Raw genomic sequence first — 25,148 nt, 5'->3', positions numbered from 1 at the left:
AGTACTGCGTACAGGTCTGGAGGCCTCATTTTAGGAAGGATGTAGATTTACTTGAGCTTGTACAGAGAAGGGCAACAAGATTGGTGAGGGGAATGAAGGGATCCTCTTACCAAGAGAGGCTTAAGTTCTGCAAATTGCAGTGGCTGGAGACTAGGCACCTGCGAGGTGATCTGATTGAGGTATATAAGGCCTTGAATGGGTTGAGCACACTGAATTCTGATGGGATCCTTCCACTTGTTCAGATTACGAACCTAAGGGGGCGTAAATTCAAATTAAGAAAAGACAGATGTAGATTAGATGTGCGGAAATTTGCCTTTAGCCAGCGGGTGGTTAATTGCTGGAACAAACTTCCATCTGTCGTTGTGGAAGTTGATAGGTTGAATAAATTTAAGGAGGAACTGGACAGGCATTTGGAGGGAATGGTGTGTGTGTGTGTGTGTGTGTGTGTGTGTGTGTGTGTGTGTGTGTGTGTGTGTGTGTGTGTGTGTGTGTGTGTGTGTGTGTGTGTGTGTGTGTGTGTGTGTTTTGGCTGATGCTGCATAAGCTCATACACATGCTTTCTTGCATCAAATGCCACTGCTGCTACTACTACTAAATCCAATTCCATTAAATATACTAGTAAATTGATAAGAGGAGTTTACCTCAATATAGTACGTGGAACACTTCCGTATGATACCCTCCAGAAATTAAAACGGAAAAAACGAAAAAACCGACAACTTACCGGTACATTAAAGTAAAATATAAATAATTAAAGTGAAATATAAATAATTAAATAATCAATTTAACACAATTCAAAATCAATTCAAAACAATAATTGTTTTGAATTGATTTTGAATTGTGTTAAAATTCAAAACAATAATTGTTTTGAATTGATTTTGAATTGTGTTAAATTGATTATTTAATTATTTATATTTCACTTTAATTATTTATATTTTACTTTAATGTACCGGTAAGTTGTCGGTTTTTTCGTTTTTTCCGTTTTAATTTCTGGAGGGTATCATACGGAAGTGTTCCACGTACTATATTGAGGTAAACTCCTCTTATCAATTTACTAATATTATTACCAACGTAGAACATATTGAGTAATACAGCTCTGATTCATACTATCTAATTAAATATACTATAAACCAATGCACATAGTGATTCCTATTTTGTGCTATATTATATTAATTAAAACAATATAAAAATAGGAAGATACTTATCTGGTATCATATTTTTGTTACATTTTATTATTTTATTTTATGGTTTTTTCCTGTCTGCTCCTTTATAAACTGGTTATATCATCTGTCTCGTGTTCAGATTTAGTCACTGGTATAATAAATTTGTATGCCTTACCTAGCTGACAGCCTATTTAATAAAAATTTAAATTTTAGATTGAAGCTTTTATTATCCATTTTATCTGTAGCCTTATTTCTGAATGATTGGTGATAATAGGTTAGAGAGCATTTCTGCTCAGTTGTTTCAATAGATATTGAATCTGAATAAATTCTTACAAAGAGTCTACTTGTTTTCCTTTGAAATATAATCAGCTATGAATAACTGCAACAAATTTTAGTTTTACAATTGGTTTTAATTATTTTTTTCTAGATTGGTAAATGAAGAAAGAATACTTGAAATAGAGATAGAACCTGGAATGAAAGATGAACAAGAACAAAGGTTTGTTGCAGAAGGTAAGTTTGTCTTAAAAATAATGCATTGTTTCAGAAGTGTTCTTTTGAATTTCTTCACTCATTTTAATTTGCTAATAGTTCATTAAAAGTATATTAAATCATTAACAGTGAGGGCTTAAACTTGTAAACTAACTTAATTTATTTGGCAACAAAAGTTAGACTGCTCTTTTTCAGCAGGAAAGCCAGACACTGTGTTTCAGATTTTTACTAATTGCCGAAGTTGTTAGGCTATTGGCCAAATTAGAAACTCAGAAAGAGGCATTGATGGGTGATAACCCTTGATCTTCACATAAAATGAAAGTTAATTATATAAAGAAATCTAAAAACTTTTTCAGCACATTACAGAGAGCATCCCATCTTAGACTGGGCGCCTCCATAGCCAGGTGGGAAGGAGCAGTAGTGCGAAGCACACGCTTCTTGATTAGACCGGGGTTCGAGCCCGTCACCACCAAATACGGAGGATGCGGAAAAGTCAGGGAATGACCACCGCATATCCCGGAGCAATATGGCCTTAGTTGCTAATGCTCCTAAAAACCAAATAACAAACAACAACAAACAACCATCTTAGACTATTGCTACTGACAGTTGTGAATGTAGGTACACTATAGCCCCAGAAGCTTATGTGCCATTAAACCTCCATAACACACACACAGTTGTGAATGTGCATTTGCTTGGCAAGAATAACTATTGTGGTCATCTGCAGATTTTGATTTTAGATAACAAACAAAACAGCATTTGGATGGCAGATAACATTGCTTGTTTTGGTAATTTACACCAATTCACTACTACATTATTCGTGCCTACCGCATCAAATTGAATGTTGGACACTGTAATGGCAAATAAGATTATGCATTATGACAGGTGGATTTACTATTTGGTAAAAATTACCTGGGAAAGTGAGTAATTCACAGGCACTTCCTGGTCATTGAATGGGTTTAGCTGATTCAGGGGGCCAGATGGTGATATTCTGTTTCCCCCCATTTGATGTAGCCATACACAGTTATATTAACTCTGCAACAAAAATTTGTGCTTTTGATCATTTATTTCTTACTGGCTATATTTTACTTGTACAACAAATTAGCGATTTTTATTTTTAATGAATTAACCTCCTTTAACATCACTCTCAAACAAATATCAGTGTCCTGCTACATAATAATTTCATGGCCTTAAAATTCTGGGTCTCATAAGCAGTTGCTTATCCCACTTATGCTTAAATCTTCCATAGCATCAATGCTTATAACCGACAATTGCCAAGCGTGATCATAATGGACAAAATATAATCTAAGTACAAACCACAAAGTAGTTAAAATAGCTGTTTGTGATTGCGAAGCAGTCTCAAACACTTAACTTTGAATAAGCAAATTGGCAAAGGAGAAAGCTGCAAATTGCATAGTTTTCCCTATCCTGTCATTTTATACTGTCATTTGTGTGTAAATATGCACACAAATGACAGTATGGGAAAGTATTAAAGAGGAGGAGGAGCGGGGTCTAGCAAGATCAAGAGACATCTTTCTACTTATTTTTGATAGCAGTATTCCAGAAATACAGCCTGTGACATAATTTATGAACTTCACTGTTTAACTTTTGTGATTTTGCTGTGTTTGTTATGTGGGTTCCCCCACCCCTCCCCCAGTAAGTATTGACTCCCACCTGTATTTTTGAAATTATTTGATATTTATATATATATTTTTTTTTAATTTCCAAGTAATGGACATATGTTTTGAACTGACAATTTTCAAAATTTAAATAAATGTCAAAATTTCATATGATTTTGAAATTAAATGAGGGAGTGTGTAATTCAATTTTTTTTTTTTTTTTTACTAGTCTGTTGGTTTTTAATTAATCATATACCACATTTGACCTAATAATAAATTCTCAAAGAAACAATTTCTGTTGACAGCTGCATTAAAGTCATAAAAATTAATGCTAACTAGAAATTGAAGTCTTTTGAACTACTTTTGTTTTGTGCATGAAACTACTCATAACAGATTATACACTTTCTTCGGTGTTTATTTGATCTAGTAACAGACTTCAAGAGAAATAAATTATTCACTGATAGCTGTGTTATACCAACAGAAATTGATGTTAAATAGAAAACTGCACATTCTCCCCCTTATTGCATGCAAAAGAAAAGTTTGCACTGTGTACACAATTTGATTTTCATGAACCTTATTGTTATATCATCTTTCTTGGAGGTATATTGCTGTACTGCATTATAAATTTCCAAAAACTAGTGGTGAAACAAAATGGACTAAATGCGATTTTTAAAAAAAAATAGTTATTGCAGTTATGAATAAGATATTTTAGTGAAACAGAATGGACAACATTACAGACTAAATAAAAAATAAATGAATGAATTTTCATAAATACTAATGCTGTACTTAATGTCTTGTGTGAATTCACATGGATTAATTGATAAAATATTTATGCCATATTATTATTATTACAGGAGAACCCCATATAGACGGTGAGCCAGGAGACCTGAGGATTAGAATACAAACATTACCGTAGGTATTATTTATTAAAAAACAGAAAAAAAAAAATATACACACACACACACACACACACACACACACTGTACATTAACAAATTTCTTCTTTTTTTTTTTTTTTTGTTATCAAACTTTATTTTCACTAAAACTGGCTCAATTGTTTGGTTTTTTAAGGAGCATTAGCAACTAAGGCCATATTGCTCCGGGTTATGCGGTGGTCATTCCCTGACCTTTCCGCATCCTCCGTATTTGGTGGTGACGGGCTCAAACCCCGGTTTAGTCAAGAAGCGTGTGCTACGCACTGCTGCTCCTTCCCACCTGGCTACGGAGGCGCCAACTGGCTCAGCTGTTGGCTATAGTTTTTTATCCAAAAAATGGTAAAGAATTTAAATCTTCCAGTGAAAATCTGATATTAAGTAAAGCTATTCATATTTAAATAGCATTTTAAGTTTAAATGTGTTAAATATAAGATCTTGCATTTGAGGAAAAGAAATCCAGGGGTAACTTGCAGATGAGGACACACAAAATTAAAGGTGGTTCAGGATGCAAAAGATGTAGGGGTTATGATACAAGCACACAAAGTTTTATTTGCAGTATAAGCAGGCAGCAGGAAGGCTGAATATTGAATTCAGGTCTGTAGGCTTCATCTAGGAATGGACACTACTGGAAGGGCAACTAGGTCAGTTGGGAGTGCTAGAGGTTGTCCCTCTGAAGAGTGTCTTAGAAGAGCCTGAGGAGAGACACCATGGAGTTGAACTGATCAAAGTGTTTTAAGGCCCTTAAAGGAATGAATAGAATGAAAGGAGAGGTATATTTGTACTGGCAAGTGAAACTAAAACTTCATGGTGGCATGAATATAAAGTATTCGTAAGCAACAAAAAGATTAGATCTCACAAAGTAAATTGCCTCTCAAGGTAGTTGAGGTAGAGAGTTTGAGAGTTAGGCAGAATTGGCTAATTACTATTTAGCAATGGGAAAATGTGATTTTTTTTTTTTTTTTTTTTTTTTTTGTTCATGCAGAATAAGTTTGCTTCCTTGCATTGTTTTGTCTTGTTAATATTAATGTCAAAATTTTCATAGCCCATTTAATAAAAGAATGTTTGATAAGTTTAGTCCCTCATAAAAGGGAGATTTATTTTTGGTGCATATATATAACTTTTTTTTTTTTCCTTATAATTTGAACCTTTATATGAACACATGCAAAGTTAAGTTCATAACTTTGCTTTTTTTTTTTTTTTTAGGTCATTGAAGTTCACACCTGCATAAATGAAAAAAATTGGTTTTTAAAATATCTTTGCAAGGATATTCATAAGATATGATAAATACAATAGGAGAATCTGCCTTGTGTGCAACTCAACCTGGGTGACTACATTTAAAAGTGGTAGAATCAGCATCAGTGGTTATCCATCAATATCAGTCACTCCAGAAAACATCAGTAAAGAGATAACTGTTAGAGAAATAGAGGCTATAAGCATCTGAATTGAAAGGTGCAAAACATTCTGTCAAATGAGTGAAGTATGAATTAAGATTTCTGTATGATGGGTCCTCTGCCTTTTGACACCCAATGAGAAACACCTTCAGTTGGAAACTTCAGAGCAACTTTTTTCTTATTATCAGGCAGATTCTGTAAACTTTCTGGCTCGATATGTAACTATGGATAAAACATGGTTTTGTCACTAGCAACCAGTCAAAGCAGTGGAAGTATGCTGATTCACCACCTCAAAAGAAGACCAATCCATTCCCATCGACAGGCATGGTCATAGCATCTGTTATCTGGGATTCAAAAGGAGTAGCAATGGTAGATTATCTTCCAAAGGAACAAACAATAAACTGATAACACTATGCTAATTTAGTGATTGAGTGGCAACAAGTCAAATGGGAGCTAGGAAAGCTGATTAAAAGTGTTTTGTTTCACTAGAACAGGGATCAGCAAACTTTTTCTGTAAAGGGCCAGATAGTAAATATTTTAGGCTTTTGGGCCAAGAGGCGAAATCGAGGATATTACATAGGTACTTGTATAATAAGAGAGAGAACAAATTTCTGCAAATTTTTTATTAACGAAATTCAAAATGTAATTATAATAGAGTACTTTTTTTTTTTTTTTTTTGCAATACAGGTCTACTAAAAAGAAGAATGGAATTCTTTTTTTGTGGTGGGGGGGGAATATTTTGCTTAATTGGGGTTCAAAGTTAAGTGTTTCCTTTCATCAAAATCGATTGCAAATGTTCATCTATTAATGCTGACAAAATAATCCACACTCCGCTGAGCATTAAAAGTGCAACATTCAAAGTCCACTTTTCTTGTTTTGACATGATGGGTATGCACTGGTAATAAAATAAAAATAAAATGTCGTGGTACAGCGAAACACATGGCACTGGAAACGCTGTCAAGTTGTCACTGCGATTTGTAGTGTGCCAGGCAGCAGTGCAAAACAGTGAGAGTGCTACATATAGTCTCTGTCGCAGCTACTCAACTTTGCCATTGTAGTACGAAAGCGACCATGGACAATATGTAAATGAATGAGCGTGGCTGTGTTCCAATAAAACTTTATTCATGGATGCTGAAATTTGAATTTCATAAAATTTTCACATTGTCACAAAATATTCTTTTGATTTTTTTTTTTTTTTTTTTTCAACTGTTTAAAAATGTAAAAACCATCCTTAGCTTGCAGGCTGTACAAAAACAGGCAAAAGGCTGAATTTGGCCTGCGGGCCGTAATTTGCCATGGCTATGCAATTCATCAGGCTGGCTATGAATTGTTGCCCCACTCACCATACTTCAAGATCTAGCTCCATATAATTTCCACCTATTCTTGGAACTAAAAACCAATTTGTTTAGAAGGAAGTTTGTGTTGGATAGGGTGATGCATTCCTTTCTCAGGACCTTCAAGAAAGCAGCTATAAACTGAGGTCATTAATCAGGATAATTGCTGGCAAAGGCGAATTGAGTTACATGAAGGCTACATCAAAAAATAGTGTAAAGTCAACATCAGATAACTCCTTCAAAGCTGGCTAGAAACTTATCAAGGAACCAACAAAGTTTAAGTGCAGGGATCTAAAAATATTATCATCATTAAGTAATAATGATATCTAATATCTTGATTAGATATAGGTTGTAGAAATCTTGCACTGAAAATTATTTACACAGAAACAACTAAGTTGGCAGAGACAAAGGGAGTTTTAAAGTGTGGTGTAATGACAAAAAATTGGAACAAGTTAGTAACTTAGGATATCTATAAACAGTCTTCAATGAAGATGGAAGGTTGTACATGGAAATAAATAATATAATAAATAATACAGCACATGTAGGAAGCAAGTTAAATAAATTCACTTGGAGAAAATTACAAAATCAGCAATAATAATACAATTTTTAAAATTGAGAACTGTGTAAGAAATAAAGAAATTGATAAAAAAAAATAATCCGCAGAAATGAGAGCAAGACCATGTTAAAAATGAGGAAATCAAAAAAACTTTGAGTAACAAATATTCAGTAAAAAAAGTAAGAAAAACAAACTTAAGATGATATGGGTATTTAGAAAGCATGGGAGAAGGCCGATTAACTAAACTGATATCAGAAAACAAAATGAATGGTAATAGAGTTAGAGGTAGGTGCCAAACAAGCATTAGAGGAAAGAGATCTTACCCTAAACTTGAGCTAAATATCTAATAGGAAATGTGAACATGGAGCAAAATAATGAATGGAAGGCTGATGGTCCAAGAATGATTTGTATTCTAATAGTGATCTGTGCACTCACCAGGTATAATGAATTTGGATGATTGTAATCTTAGGCTTCACTTTAGACCAGTGCACAGCCATAGCTCTTGTCTGGATAGAGCAGCAAACCTCAGGTGATATCAATAAAATTCTGAGGCTAAACAAGAATGTTATAATTTATGTGCATTTGAAAGTATTTGTAATATAATAACTCACTGTGTGTGTACAGTAAAACCAATGCCAAAATTTGTTCATTGCATCTAAATTATGAAAGAAGCATGGAAAAAATCATCATAGACAAATTTTTCTGTAAACCTTCAGTTTCCACAGGAATCTGAGTACAGTTTTGTTTATATCACCAAGCCTTTTTATTATGTGCCAACATTGTCAAACTTCATGCTCATTAGAAATAATCCTCAAATGGTTTGGTAAAGTCTGCTTTGAAATTAACCCTTGTATATGCTGCAGTCTTCATTCTCTTTAATATCAACAAACAACATTTCTTATAGTACTCTAGGATTGCATGGGGATAGTTCAATACAGTAGTATAAATCAAATAAAAATGGTACAGTTTATTGTATTTGATTTTTGATCATGGAGATCATTCTGCCACTCCCACTAAAGACAAGCTGAATACTTGGCCTGTCTTCGGTGGGAACAGAATGAACCCCCCCCCCCCCCGATGAATGAAAATCAAATGCAGTGAAGCATACCAATTTTAATTTAACATCGCTTATTTGTGTAATGCACAGTAAACCAAAATCTATAAGTATGTGATTTCAGTGTTCAGATTAAAATCTCTGGTTACTTCCAGAAACACTGAAATGCAAGTAAATAAACCTTAAAAACTCAGTTTTCTTGAAAAGATCATATTTTAGTTGAGCCAGGAGTGATTTAAAAAAAAAAAAAAAAAACAACAACAACAACAATCTTAGGCCTGTATTCTCCTCAGTACTAGCTTACCATTTGAATTTGGTGTATGCAAGATGGGATTTTGGTATTCTACCAAGTATTAAATATATCACACATCAGCATATGTCCACTACAGAACTTAATTTGTAATAAGTTCTAATAGGGATGATGATGTGCTTGTGCTTTGGATCAATCTACAGACATAGCAGAAACATTTTGTGGAGTTCCGAAAACAGATGGTAACTGTGACAATCTGAAAGTGAAGCAAGGGGTTCGAACAGTAATTTCCTTGTGACCATTTTGCCCACTCCATAAGATAATAGTGGGAATAAGAACTTTTCTTTTTGTGCTGTGCAAAATTCTGGTGAATGCTGGCACCCCCTTCTCCCCCACTGGCCTTGTTGGAAAGGAATGGTACTTTAGTAGGGTTATTGTCTCTGGGTTTCATATATCCCCCCACCCATGGTCAAAGAGGTGCCAGAGCTTTTCACAAGTATGTTTAGAAATGGGAAGTTGATTGCCCTCTTTTGGTTCTAAGATAATGTTATATGTTGTAGAAATGGAATGCATCCATTCTCTTTGCTGTGGTGACCCCATTTCAGAAAAACATATTGACATACCACACCATCAGCTTAGGTTTATTCCAGTTGGTGTTTGTTTTGGGTTTCCAACACTAGCTTAGCCATAAAGACTTAAGTGTGGCAAGTGTTATGTAGAACAGTCGTACTATAAGCTAGCATACCAAATCAATAAATACTGGGATACTTGATCCATTTTGGCCCCTCCGTAGCCAGGCAGGCAGGAGCAGCAGTGCGTAGCACACGCTTCTTGATTAGACCAGGGTTCGAGCCCGTGACCACCAAATACGGAGGATGCGGAAAGGTCAGGAAATGGCCACCGCATATTCCCGGAGCAATATGGCCTTAGTTGCTAATGCTCCTAAAAACCAAATAACAACAACAACTTGATCCATTATTATGAATCTGTGACTGAAAACAGCTAAATTCTGAATATAGAACTGCATATCTGGAAGGATTGTAAATCTTTTAGAGGCCTGTACAAGAGAATAAGCTATTCTAACTCCAGAATTAATAAAAATGGTGGGTTTCATTAGTCAGCATCTACTTCAACATCAGATGAGGCAAATGTTGACTAATAGACTGTTTCCATTATAGATTCTAAAATTAGCCTTGGATAATAACTCAATGACAGACAGACAGACACACATACACAAATTCTACCTTACATCAGTTCAAAAGACGTGCATTTTGGATCCAACTGATCTGGTCAGGACTTCCTTTCTATTTGAGAAATGCCTTCAAAAAAAGAGTTAAGCATGGAAAGCTAGCTGTTTTCCCCCTGGTCTTTATGGCTGACCTTGAGTCTAGCCAATCTGAAACAAATTAGTGAGCACAACACTAATATCTTGTCTTATATCTCGCAAAAAGAATTCTTCTGCTCCTATGCTTATCTTCGACGACACTCCAATTTTTAGACAAGATCATATATCTCTATTGGAGATTACCCTGACTTCTAATCTCTCTTGGCACACCTCTGCATCTAAAAAACTGGGTTTTCTCTTTTGCTCTTAGTGTTACTTTTCTTCCAAACAGCAGTTCACTTGCACAAATCTCCCCCTACCATGGACTACTGTCTCCACATCTGGAGTGGTGCCCCCAAAACCTCTCTCAGGCTTCTAGATTCCTTTCAAAAGAGGGCAGTCAGGTTACTTAATGACTACCTCTAACGGAATCTCTCCACTCTCTGTCTCATAGACATTCTGATTCTGCTGCATGCCTTTTCTATAGATACTTCCACGTGCACTGTTCTTCCGAATTGGCTTCTATAATTTCCTCTCTCTCTCTGTTCCAAAGCAGTCTGAACATGTGCCGCAAACAGTCAACATCCTTTTACCATCCAACTTCAAACTCACAGAACCAATTTTTCTTCTTCTTCATTTATTCATTCAACTTCCGTTTTCTGGAACAACCTTCCTTCATACGTATTTCCTGAAAATTACAATCTATGGAAGTTCAAGTCTATTGTCAACAAATATTTTCTTCCAACTTCTCAACCTCCAACCTATGTATGGTACTAAATACTGTAGGTTCTAATACCTCTCGTATTTGACTGTTTTCATTAAAAAAAAATAATAATAATAAAAATTGCCATCACCCCACTCCACATCTCCAAGAAGTCTGTGACAGTGTACAGAATGAACTGGCAGTATAGAAACCATTTTTAGAGAGGTCAGTGTTAAATATATTATACTAGAACAGTGGTTTTCAACCTTTTTTTTAAAAATGTTCGAAAAACGTTTTTTTTTTTATTAAACTTTTTTTAATTTATTTTATTTTGTGGCACACCTATTCAATTTGCTGCCTGTTAGAACCGATTCTCTCTCTCTCTCTCTCTGTATATATATATATATATATATATATATATATATATATATATATATATAATAGTTTTATTCTTTATATAGAGGTGCTCAATGAACATCAATTATAGATCACCACAAAATTAAAAAGATAGCATACAAATTTTTAAAAAAAAAACTTGTTTAAATAACTTAAACCCAAATTACGTGGCATCCCTGGAATGTTGTTGCGGCACCCTGGTTGAAAACCACTGTACTAGAAGAATATGCCAAGAGTGTCGGGCTGAGGAATATGGGATAGCAATATTTCCACAGCATCTCAGGTAAAAACCACACCTTCAGTCCATGAGGCAGTCAATGAGTATTTACCCTCACCTAGAAATATTTGAGTTAGGGATTTCATGATTTATGTAGCAGGAATAGTAGTAATGGCAGCAGGTGTATGAGCTTATGTAGCAGCAGCCAAAAAAAAAAAAACAATTTCACACATCCATTCCCTCTAAAAGTTTGTCCAGTTCCTCCTTGAATTTATTCAAGCTATCAACTTCCACAACGACAGATGGAAGTTTGTTCCAGCAATTATCCACCCGCTGGCTAAAGGCAAATTTCCGCACATCTATTCTACAACTGTTTTTCCTCAGTTTGAATTTATGCCCCCTCAGGTTTGTAATCTGAGCAAGCGAAAGAATCCCATCAGAATTCAGTGTGCTCAACCCATTGTACACCTTGTACACCTCATTCAGATCACCTTGCAGGTGCCTAGTCTTGAGACGCTGCAATTTGCAGAACTTAAGCCTCTCTTGGTAAGAGGATCTGATTCCTTCATTCCCCTCACCAATCTTGTTGCCCTTCTCTGTACATGCTCAAGCAAATCTACTTCCTAAAATGAGGCCTCCAGACCTGTACGCAGTACTCAAGGCATGGCCTGACCATTGCCTTATGCAAAGAGATAATCACCTCCATTTCCCTGCTGGCAAAATTCCTGTATATCATTGACAAAATCCATGACCACTTGCAGCCTGTCTGCATTGCTCAGAAAACTTCATGTCTGACTGCACAATTACTCTCAGGTCTTTCATTTTCTACCACCTTAAGTGTAGTACAATGCAGTTGGTACGTTCCTCTGGGGTTATTTCTACCCATATGCAGTATTTTGCATTTGTCAATGTTAAACTTCAGTTGCCACTTCTCAGCCCATCTGCCCAAATTTTTTAGATCTGTTGCAGTAGCACACTGCCATTACTGTCATTAACAACCCTGCCAACCTTTGTATCATCTGCAAACTTCGACATTAAGCCTTATATACTTATCAATGTCATTGATAAATATACAAAACAGTGGGCCAAACCCTGAGGGACTCAACTAATAACATTAGTTCACAAAGAGAAGCATCCATTGATTACCACTCTGTCTTCTCCCACTCGACCACCCTTTTATCCATTGTAGCAATTTACCCTTAATACCATACTGCTCCTATTTTTACACTGCTCCAGTGTCAAAATCTTTCCTGAAATCCAAGTATATGATATCAGAATTATTCTTTGCATCCAGTTCCTTTGTATCACATCATAGTATCCAATCAAATTTGTCAGACAAGACTTTCCCTTAACAAACCCATTCTGTGTCTGAATTATTGCTGCAGTCTTGTCTAGATGATCCTGCAATGCATCTTTAACCAATGACTCCATTATTTTCCCCGGAACAGAAGTCAAACTAACTGGTCTGTAATTACCCCTTATACCCCCCCCCCTTGTGAACTAGGGATACATTTGCACATCTCTGGTCCGTGGGGACTTCCACTGAGTCCAAGGATGCTCTCATAATTATTGCTAAGGATTTGCTTACTTCCTTTGCCACCTCCTTTAATATAACTGGATAGATCCCATCCATCCAAGGTGTCTTTCTTATGTGTAACTTCAACAATTTCTCCTCCACTTTTCTCTCAGTTATTACAAAATCATTAAGCACCCTGTTACAGTTTGATAAACTTCTGGCATTTTCCTTCCTTAATAACTCCTCAAGTGTGATTGTAGATGCAACTATAAATTTTATAACGAATGAAATAAACATTAGTTGTTGATCTGTTTACACTGTAATGGTCAAGTTCCCGTGCATATCTATGGTAGCAGACTGATAGATTCCCTGATTGTTGACACCTCAAAAGCTCCACACAAAAGAATGCTCACAATTCCTGGAGCTTTGTGGGGAGAGTGTTGATGATTTTTTGACCAAATTATGATGGATGAATGCCAGGTTCATCACTGTGACCCAGAAAAAAAACAGATGAGCGAACAATGGAAACATTTTTCCATTGTACAAGAACCCGGGGGTAATTGTGCATGCAGATATGAAGTTTTCTGAGCAATGCAGACAGTCTGCCAGGGCAGGTAATTGAGCATGCTGAATTCTGATAGGATTCTTCCACTCGTTCATATTATGAACCTAAGGGTCATAAATTCAAATTGAGGAAAGACAGGTGTAGAATAGATGTGCGGAAATTTGCCTTTAGCCAGCGTGTGGGTTAATTGCTGGAACAAACTTCCATCTGTCGTTGTGGAAGTTGATAGGTTAAATAAATTTAAGGAGGAATTGGACAAACATTTAGAGGGAATTGTTTTGTAAATTATTATTTTTTTTTTTTTTTTTTTTTTTTTTTTTTTTGGCTGGTGCTGCATAAGCTCATACACTTGCTTTCTTGCATCACATGCCACTACTACCACTTCCTAGGTAAGCTTAGAGAGGCTATCAAGTTGAAGAAACTTGGAAAGCTATCCAAAGGTGTCTGTCCCCTAGCCAACAATGCTTCTGTTCACAAGATTGCTCTCAAAGTTGGCCTTGAAAATCTACAGCATCCACCTTATTCTCTTGACCTCTTATCTTCTGACTTCTTCCTCAGGCGCCTCCGTAGCCAGGTGGGAAGGAGCAGCAGTGCGTAGCACACGCTTCTTTGGTTAGACCGGGGTTCGAGCCCGTCACCACCAAATACGGAGGATGCGGAAAGGTCAGGGAATGACCACCGCATATCCCGCAGCAATATGGCCTTAGTTGCTAATGCTCCAAATAACTAACTTCTTCCTCTTCCCTAAAGTGAAGAAACCAATGCAGGGCTGCAGATTTCAGACCTATGAAGTGGAAGCCTAGTTTTCTGCTTAAAGTGAGTACTATTCAAGGGGACTGAAGGAGCTTATCCACAAATGGGGAAAGTGTGTAGCATGGAGGGTAGCTAAAATATAGAGGCATGAAATTGCAAGCCAAGTTTTAAATCCCTAACTCAAATATTTCTAGGTGAAATAAATACTTATTCACTGTCTCCTTATATTTTTACTAATAGCACGAGAAAAGCATCTTGAAAATAAATTGAAACAACTGACCTTCACTGTGTTTAATTTCAAATTTGTGAAAATTATTAATTCTTGTTCATACTAAAATTCCAAAGTTATCTATATTCAAAGTTTATTGTAAGCTTTTCTGAGTAGTTATCCTTATTACTTCATTAAACATTTATTTCTAACTGCCTCCCAAATGCAGGTATCTTCCCATTATGTGTGTCCCCCAGCTCACAGATAAGAAAACAGAATAAGTGTGGCTAACAGTAATTAGCATTAGTGATAGTAAATTTTAAAATAATTGTATATTAAAATTAATTCATATTATATCAAGTAATGTTTGATAAAATTTGTACTTTTTTACAGACATTCCATTTTTGAGCGCAGAGGTGATGATCTCTATACAAATATTACTATACCACTTATAGATGCCTTATGTGGATTTACAATGGAATTTACACATTTGGATGGTCACAAGGTAATTTTTTTTTTTTTTTTTTTTTTTTTGCGCTGTAATGCTTGATGATTAGTATGCATGATGAGAAGTACAGTGCATACGAGGGGATATCCAAAAGTTCTTACCCTTACCTAGAAATAATAGCCCTAGAAAGGTGAAACTTCACAGGAACTTTGACCCTTTTCTATGTACTTACCATGTATAGTAACACATTTCTCCCATCTATGGATCAGTTGTTTGCCTTGATCATAGAAGTCTGCACTTTTTGCCTGAAACCACAATTCCACTTCATTGATGATTTCCTGAGACAAATCAAATCGGCATCCACGAAATGGTTAATGGTTTTTTCATTGTACACCCAGAATTTGCCACCAACCGATCAAAACAGTTCTTAACATCTGCATTACACAAATTCAACAGTTGGCGAGAATTGCATTCGACATTGCTTCTGCAAAGGCATCAGCAATCTTGGAACCCATCGTGCAGAGACCTTAGACATGTGCAGATGATCATGTAAAATTCTGTGGGCCCACCCATATTTCCTACTGCATTTTCGATGAAATGAATTGTCACACGTCTGTCACTCAGCACCAGCTGCTCAACCTTTGCAACTGTCTGTGGATGTTGATGGCCTTCCTTCTTTTGGCTCATCAAAGACACTTGTACAACCGCACTGGAACTGCTATTTCCACCTTTTTACATTGTCATAGGATGAACAATTCTGCCCGTGCACAGCTGTCATTTCTTTGTCAATTTCCTGAACATTTCTTGCCCTGCAAATGCAGGAACTTGATCACTGCTCAATACTCCATTTTGTCAGCCATAGCATCCTTCCTCAGATTCCGGGCTCCACCTCTGGTGTACGATCACCTATGGGAATGAAATTTCACGTGTTAGTTGTTGAATATGTAGACAACTTATATTAAAAACTGCATCTTCCTACTGATGTTTTATCTTGGTCAGGGTACAAACTTTTTGATACCCCCTCTTAACATTCAAATTTCAGTAGTTTTTTTTTTTTAATGAACTTTATTCTGTGAATATTTAAAGAAATGTTTCTCAGCCTTCTGCCTTTGATAATCCATTATGTTATGGGTAAAACAAGCAATTAAAACAAAAGTCGGCAACTATGTAATGTTTTAAAGCCCATTACCAGTTCCAGCAGAATTTGTTTTTAATTTATTATGGTACATTGGAAACCACCAGGATATTTTAGACCCTCCCCTTCCCTTGGAGTAGGGTTTCAACTTACTGGTTAACAGCCACTGATATAGAAAGTTGAAGCAAGAACAAACCTAACATTGAATTTTTTTAAGGCTAATTTTAAGAGAAACATAAGGAGAAAAATTGCTTTGACTTTTCTTTTAAGTTCATCAAGTGAACGAAGAAAAGTTGGTTTGGTGAATCTGAAATTCACCTTACTAAAGGATGTTGGATGGTTGGTGCATGCATGCATTTTAATAGATTCAGAAAAGAATGATAAAATTAAACAGTCCAGAAGAGCAGCATCAATGAAAATATTAATCAAAAATAAATATATCAGAAATTGATGCACGATCAATTTCTGATGCAGTTCTTTTTGATGAGAAATGAAATCAGTAAAGAAAGAGGCCATCAGAATCGGCTTTCTAGTTTCAGCAAGACTGCTCCCAGGTTTGAGAACAGTATTCTAAGTTAAGATGGAGTTTGAGATTTGTACTGACTTAATGTCCAGAGCATTTACTGGTTTTTGGTTGTGGCATTATTTCACTAAATGCTATTGCCATGCAGTTGTTATTGTTATTTGGTTTTTAGGAGCATTAGCAGCTAAGGCCATATTGCTCCAGGATATGTGGTGGTCATTCCATGACCTTTCCGCATCCTCTGTATTTGGTGGTCATAGGCTCGAACCCCGGTCTAATCAAGAAGCGTGTGTTATGCACTGCTGCTCCTGCCCACCCAGCTACGGAGGCGTCATTGCCATGCAGTAAAAGCTTTGTTATCAGGAACTTTGATAACCCAAAAGCTCTGGTATGCAGTGTATTTATCTTCTAGAATAGGGACACTAAGGGTCATCAGATACAGTTTCTTGCAAAGTCCATATTACAAAAAAATGACTCATTCTGGTGATATGGAATTCCTTTTATTGGAATAAAATAAATCAAGTAATAAATGATATTATAAGAGCAGTTTTTATTTCCTTTTATTACAGAACTCTTAATAGATATTATATAAGATGAAGGAAGTTGCATTTGGTATATTCTATATTTTTTTAAATGCCACATGTGAAATATTAATTTGAAGAGAATGATAAAATTAAAAACAGTCCAGAAGAGCAGCATCAATGAAAATATTAATCAAAAATAAATATATCAGAAATTTGTAATAAAACTTACAAATATGCAAAACTAAAATAAATGTTTACTACTGGGTGGTGCTTGCCATACAAGGGGCATTCAGTAAATGTGAAGGAAATGATAGAAGCAAAAAATTTTTTTTTTTTTTTTTTTTTTTCCCCAATGTAACTCCCCAGAACTTCAATACACTTGTTCCATTTTGTTGGCAATGAAGAAATACCAGACAATTAAAATTATTTGTCCTGTCCATCAAAGAAGGTAGAAACAGCAGACTTCAGTTCATTAGCAAAGCAACATCCACATAAGTTTTTCTTCAAGTGTCAAAACAGGAAATAGTCACTGAGAGCCAGATCCAGAATGTAAGATTGATGGGTAAGTTCTGTAAAGTCAGTCTCTCAAAGCAGCAGCAACAGCATGTGGTGCATTGTCCTGCAGAAAAGGGACTGATGGCAGTCATCGTGAAACAGGTGGGTATATGGGATGTGTTAAGGTAACTAATAAATAATAAGAATAGGTACATGTATACTTGCATGTATACCGATGCTAGAAGTATAGTTAATAAATTTGATGAATTTGAAGTGTTGGTCAAGACATCAAAGGCTGATATTGTTAGGATAGCAGGGACATGATGTCACACAGGTATAAGGAATGCAGAACTAAAATTTGGGGAGTACAATGGTTACAGAAAGGATAGGAAGGGAGGAAGTGTTATGCTGTTAATTAAGAAAAACAAAATCAAAAGAAGTGCATCCAGTTGATATAGATGAACAGTGCACTGTTGAGTCAGTTTGGTGTGACATAAGCACTGCGAAAGCAAAAATAAGAGTAGGAGTGTGTTATAGGCCTAATGACTTGAATGAGCACAATGAACAATTGTACAGAGAAATAGTGGGCTAGTAAATCAGAATGTCTTATAATGGGGGATTTTAACTTCCCAGATATAGACTGGAACTTATGGGTTGGTCACTCGCACACTAGTAAGACTTATGGATTTATTGGATGATTCTTTTCTGCAGCAGCATGTTCGAGAGGCAACCAGAGAGGGTAATACTTTTGATATGGTTATCAGCAGTGATCATAGTGTACTGATGTGGGATTTACTTAAAGATATAATTAATATCAGGGGTAAAGGAAGGGGATTTTGCTTTCGTAAAGGTGACTACAGTAGTCTCAGACAGTTTTTAAATTCTGTACAGTGGGACCAACTGATGATGTTACCAACATCAAATTCTAAGTGGGAAGCATTCAAGCGATTAATAGTGAAAGCTACTAAACATTTCATACCTATTAAGAAATATTGTTCAAGGCTTAGGCCTAAATGGTTGTAAAATGAACTAATGAGACTTGTGGGAGAGAATAAAAATGCATGGGGTGCATATAAATTATCAGGTGACACAAAAGCCTATGATATATATAAGCTAGTCTGTAATCAAGTCACAAAGTAGGTTAAGGCAGACTACGAGAAATCTTAGGCAAAGGATGCTAAGAAAAACAGCAAGCAATGGTCAGGCCATGCCTTGAGTACTGCATACAGGTCTGGAGGCCTCATTTTAGGAAGGATGTAGCTTTGCTTGATCGTGTGCAGAAGGGCAACAAGATTGGTGAGGGGAATGAAGGGATCCTCTTACCAGGAGAGGCTTAAGTTCTGCAAATCGCAGCGTCTCAAGACTAGGCACCTGCGAGGTGATCTGAATGAGGTGTATAAGGCCTTGAATGGGTTGAGCACGCTGAATTCTGATGGGATTCTTCCACTTGTTCAGATTACGAACCTAAGGGGGCATAAATTGAAATTGATGAAGGACGGATGTAGAATAGATGTGCGGAAATTTGCCTTTAGCCAGTGGGTTGCTAATTGCTGGAACAAACTTTCATCTGTCGTTGTGGAAGTTGATAGATTAAATAAATTTAAGGAGGAACTGGACAAATATTTAGAGGGGATTGTTTTGTAATTTTTTTTTTTCTTTTGGCTGATGCTGCATAAGCTCATATGCTTGCTTTCTTGCATCACATGCCACTATCACTACTACTACTAGAAGTAGCAACCCTCTTGAAAGTTTTCCACATCATTTTCCCTTTGTCATCCTTTAGGTCAGTGTTTCCCAAACTGTTCTGTGAAAAATCGTAATTAATAATTAAAAAAATAAAATAAATAAATTTTGCATATTTGTAATATACACCACTTTTGTATCATTATAATATAATTTTTTTTTTTTTTTTTTTTTTTTTTTAGTTATTAATATACGGGCATAGACTAATAATCAAATAAACTGCGAAACATTTTATTTTGGCAGGCTGCATAAAGAAGTATGCGTAGAGGTAATGACATCTACGAGAAAGTAGTAATGTGATCTAATATGCCATTCGTATGCAATTTAGCCTTTAGTACACAGGTTGAAGGAGGGGGGAAGTTAACCGATAACACTAAACTCGCTTCCTTTTATAAATTTTTTTTGATAATTATCAGTATTTTGAAATATTATTAAAATAAATAAGCATGGTTTTGTGATTGAAAAAAGGAACTTTAAAACGAGAAGCAAGTATGCCTGGTATTGCAACTGTGGTCGATGAAAATGAACACAATATTGTTGCACTTCAAAGTGAGGATGAACAATTTCACCCTTTTGTTCCACAAAAATCAGAAGTATAAAAACAGAACCAACTAATAAAAGATAAAAACAAAAGTATGATGACAGTTATTTGAATTTTGGCTTTACATGTGTTGGAAATAAAGATGCTTCTGATGCACAGTGCGTCGTATGTAATAAAATATTAGCAAACCATTCTTTGGCTCCCGCTTAACTTGTGTTCCGTAAATATATTGTGAGATGAAAAGTGTTCCATGACTAAGAAAGTTTGAGAAATGCTGCCTTAGGTTGTACAGCAGGGATACATATGATTCCCCAGTGGCTATATGCTTGTGTTTCCCAGTAGTGAATGTACAAATTTCCCTCAGCATCCCAAAAAATGGTGGCCATAATCTTGCCAGCTGAAGGTTGTCAAAATTTTTTGCGTGGGGGAGAATCCTTGTGCTTCCATTGCATTGCATTGATTTTTGTTTGGTCTGATGAACCCATGTTTCATCACCTGTAACAGTTCTAGATGAAAGTTTCAGGATCCCTTCCATAAAGCTCTAAATCTCCTCAACACTGTACTCTGAATTGCAGGCGCCTCCATAGCCAGGTGGGAAGGAGCAGCAGTGCGTAGCACACGCTTCTTGATTAGACCGGGGTTCGAGCCCGTCACCACCAAATACGGAGGATGTGGAAAGGTCAGGGAATGACCACCGCATATCCTGGAGCAATATGGCCTTAGTTGCTAATGCTCCTAAAAAAAAAACCAAACCAACTCTGAATTGCTTCTGCACAAGGAATCAGAAATCTGGGGACTCTCCTTGCACTGACCTTTGAACTCTATGAACATCTGAGGACGTTCATGGATGATGCTTATAACTGTTCCCTCAGTATATTATTTCCTAGAGATTTTGGGACACCTTTCAATGTCTGCCATTCAGCACAAGGGTTTCCACAGCTTCACACATTTCTGGAGTGGTTGCTGTCACAGGCCTTCCTGGAAATGAATCATCTTCCATAGGACTCTCTACCTCACTTGAATTGTTTTGATCAGAATTTCACCTGTTACTCTGAAGGTGCACTGTTGCCATACACAGCCAACATTATTTTCATGAATGGTCTTTGGCCCATTTCCTCCTTTGATTAGAAATCTGACGACTGAATGATGCTCCAATTTCAGAAAATCCATAATTTGATACAGGTGTCTTTCTTCTTTCTGTTACAGCAGCACAATCTATAAACATAGTGGAATCAAAATTAGTATGATTCAAGTTGAGTTATGTGAGAACATGTTAAATCATGAATCATTGAAATATAATTATCCATAAATTATAAATTATATGAGGGGCATTAAATAAATTATAATTTATTGAATGTTCCTCGCATAAGTTCATTGTGATTTGGACGTTGCAGTTGGCCTGTGAGAATTTAATACTGTAGTTATTTGCATTTTACTCCAATAAATCTCTCAAATGTTATACTCCCACTTCCCCAAATTGTGTGTAGTTTACTTATGAATCGACTGCAAATTAGTTTAATTATGCTAATATTAGCACCTATACCAAATATGTGCAATTTTTCTAACTGTTCAATTTTTTTTGTTATTCAGCTGGCAAGGATAAAGTAACTTGTTATTATGAGTTGAATAAAATTGAACATTATCCTATTTCAGCTACAATGAATTAAATCTTAATTTAGGATTTATTTTTGGGGTGGGGAGGAATCGTAATTCTGATTACGTTTCTATTTTTTATATGAAAAAAAAATTGTTGAATTGTGAAAACTCCATAATTTTTCATGAATTTTTTTATTGTCTATCATTTTGGTTAATATCTAATTTAGAAAAAAATGCTCATTAATTTATACTATGTTAAGAATTAATCTCCACAAAGACAAAATCAGAGCTGTATTTATTCATAGCCTCCCTTACACTCAAGATATGAAGATTCCAGAAAAGGTCTAGATACAATACAATAGTAATTTTAAGCAGTTGTTCTTTACTGCCTGTAGTTATAGCCTTTTAGTATTTTCTACTGATGTTTAATAAATTAAACTTGATAAAAGTCATATACAGAAATTTTTTTTTATTAAAATTCTAATTTACATCATATAATACCATTTATGAAACATTGTGCAATATTAGTTATTCTTTAAACTGTTTGTTTCAGGTTCAAATTAGCAGAGATAAAATAACGTGGCCTGGAGCACGTCTTAGGAAGAAGGATGAAGGCATGCCAAATTATGAAAATAATAATAAAAAAGGGACATTATACATAACATTTGATGTAGATTTTCCAAAAGGTGAACTAACTGCAGAAGAAAAAGAAGGTAAGTCTCTTAAGCCAAGAGATATAACTTTTAGTCTGAGTGGGCATGTTCACATTTGTAACATAAGTGGAAAAATTAAATGCTTTTAAACGTTGGTGCTGGCAGGATATTTTGCAAGGTGGTGCATGTGGGAATAAATTTTTTGTTCAAATTTTCGAATATATGCAATATCTTGTTTCAATAAATTAATGAAAATATTAAAATTATGTATTACTTTTAAATCCAAAGGTGGTGGGTGCACTTGCATTAATATAAGCATGGGTGCTAGCAGCATGGTGCACTGCCTTGCACCATGCTTTTAACAATGAATTTAAGTACTTATAATGCAGTCACTTATCAAATTTTATTTTGTTTTACTGTTTTTTTCTCCTGCTTAGTTATATAATGTAACTATAAATTTTAAAGCATTATATCATAAGAGTTTTTTGGGGAGGAAAAATTTTTGGAACTTCAAGTTGCCAATTTATCATGCCCCAGAATGTAATAAAAATAATGAGTAGAGCATTTTCATCGAAATTTTCTCTGATGGGAAATAGTTAATTTAATAACAAAATAAGTAATTGTACAAATAGTGCAGTGAAATCATTTTGCACATAGCCATAAAGCAGTTTACATGAAAGGCATCATTATCCATCTTATATCATGAATCCCTTCACAATTTGGCCTATTCATGTACCTCATATAAATAGCACTTCTATAGAAGTATACTGTTATGTATTCCCAGTTGAGTGCCACCCTGAGTAATTTGATAAGAAAATATGATATTCATGTGCTGCATTGTTGATTTATAATACGGGAGCACAAATATTTAGTTTTTTTTTTTTTTTTTTTCTGTGATCTATAATGCTGTGATAACTATAATTTGGTAATATTATAGTTATCTTGTGATATGGCTGCTGAAAGGCATAGTTCTGAAATAGGTACGTCTATTGTGAGGACTACCATTTTATCACATTTGAAGGTATATGTTTAATTCAAAATAATAAAAATAGCATATTACACTAGGGGACTATATTTTGGTGCTTTTTGTGGATCATCGGTATTTTAGGGGGACTTACAACATTGAAATTTTTTCTTGCATTTCAGATAATAAGAAAATATGCAGTTAACATGTAGCATATGTTGTAGATTAACCACAAAATGAAATGCACTGAAAAATGCTAATAACAAATAAAGGAACCAGTTATGTCCAGTTTGACTAACCTGTGTTTATTTTGCACATGAGTAATCTTGATAACTTACTGGACATTATCATGTCACCAATGCTTGACCCTCCCTGCTGCTGGTTGTTGTCCATTACCTGGGCTTTATCATTTCAAATCTTCTGTGCCAATCCCATACACATCACTGGATATGTCTGACATATCCAGTGTAACTGATATCATCAGTTGCTATGCAAAGTGATAAGTAGGTCTTTGTATGGTTGGTTTGGGGCCTTCCTCTGTACCTGATATGTCATTTGAAGTAAAATATTAAAATGTCAAGCAAAACTCTGCATCAGATGCAAATGTTGTTGGTTTGGAATCAATATGAATAGGAATGGGCGATTTTTGTTTTGTTAAAGCAGTGATTTTTTTTTTCTCCCTGTTATCTTTTTACAATTATCATCCATAATTTCATATGATGCTATGAGTTTATAAAGTTCTTTTAAATTTAAAACTCTATCAAAAGATCTTCTATATTGACACCCTCTCTGCCACCTGGTTTGCTTCGTGAAGGATTTTGGACAAAACATTTGTTTATATAAGCATAGTGGGTTCTTCATTATCATCATCAATCCCACTGCTGGCTATCAGTTTTTCAAGTTTCTCATTCCTTTGCTCTTTTAAATGAGATTCCAATAACTCGTTCACGTCTAGTTGAAAGGATACGAATTTGCCATTATAGCTGAAGGGAACTTGTGTGTGTATGAGAAATTGATTTTGTAGAAGGTTCATAAACTAACATTTAACTCAGTTTATACACTTTGACAATAAGTGGGTGGGGAAGAGGGCATACAGTTTCAATCGCAACTTGGGTTCAATTGACTGCTAACGATCAAAAAATATATATATATAAAGGAGGGTTCATAAAAGTATGAAAACCTTAAAAAATAAATAATGTTAATATATCTTATTTTTCTTTCAGCTATTCGGAAGTTACTTGGGGAAAGCTCTAAAAATAAAGTGTACAATGGTCTACGAGGATATTGATGCACATAGGCTTAGTAAATAGAAGCTCCCTTTTTTGAAAGTAAATAAACTTGTACAGTATAACACCATTTTTTACTTGTAACAGTGAACTTCAACAAATACTTATTGTGGAGTGTAAATTTTTTACCTAGTATATTGTATACTGAATTTTCAGTCTCACCCCACCCATATTCAGTGGAATTCTTTGTGTTAGAATATTCCTGGGGATGAACATTCAAAGTTATTTAAGAAGATTCATTGTAGAAACGTTACGCATAATGTCATACCACTGTAAAATAAAGTGTTTATGTTGTGTTGTTAGAATAACAAGAAATGAACATGTGTGTATGTGTTCATGTAGATATGTACATAGATACATACATACATATGCTTGTATCTAAATGTTGTATTTGGTTCTAACCCTTATTGCAATAAACTATGTAATGGTTTCTTATAAAATGTAGTTTTCAACTGCTTAAGGCTGTAAACACCACAGTGGCTGTTAGTACTTCAGTTCTACCAGTTGTTCACCTGTGGCCCCTCACATTAAAAGCATAACAATTAAAAAATCATATTGGTGAATAAAATTCCACATTGCATTTAACACACATGAAAAAATTCATAATTTGACTGTTAATAGGGTCACATGTAGCATACATTGAGTAATACTTATGGAAAGTGACAGAGCAGTAAAGATGACAAATCAGCTTTAAATCCCATTGGAAATTGGGGAAATTCGAATTTAATGGTCTTTTTATTTGAGGCTTTGATTATCTGATGCCAGGCAGAAAGA

General features: G+C 35.3%; 1 protein-coding gene across 1 annotated transcript in view; it reads left to right on the top strand.

The window, feature by feature from the left end:
* Window positions 1-24,814, top strand: part of shv (DnaJ heat shock protein family member shriveled) — a 76,004-nt gene extending 51,190 nt beyond the window's left edge. Inside the window, exons 6-10 of the mRNA XM_090380058.1 lie at window positions 1,588-1,670; window positions 4,120-4,177; window positions 14,860-14,971; window positions 22,025-22,184; window positions 24,312-24,814. Coding sequence (XP_090236184.1) covers window positions 1,588-1,670; window positions 4,120-4,177; window positions 14,860-14,971; window positions 22,025-22,184; window positions 24,312-24,376 — 478 coding nt within the window. The 3' untranslated portion in view covers window positions 24,377-24,814. The remainder of the gene's footprint in view (window positions 1-1,587; window positions 1,671-4,119; window positions 4,178-14,859; window positions 14,972-22,024; window positions 22,185-24,311) is intronic.
* Window positions 24,815-25,148: the final 334 nt, after the last annotated feature.

Source organism: Mastigoproctus giganteus, chromosome 8, assembly GCF_048544385.1.
Source record: "Mastigoproctus giganteus isolate SK-2022 chromosome 8, ASM4854438v1, whole genome shotgun sequence".
Lineage (NCBI taxonomy): Eukaryota > Metazoa > Arthropoda > Arachnida > Uropygi > Thelyphonidae > Mastigoproctus > Mastigoproctus giganteus.
This window is presented reverse-complemented; position numbering and strand designations above follow the sequence as displayed.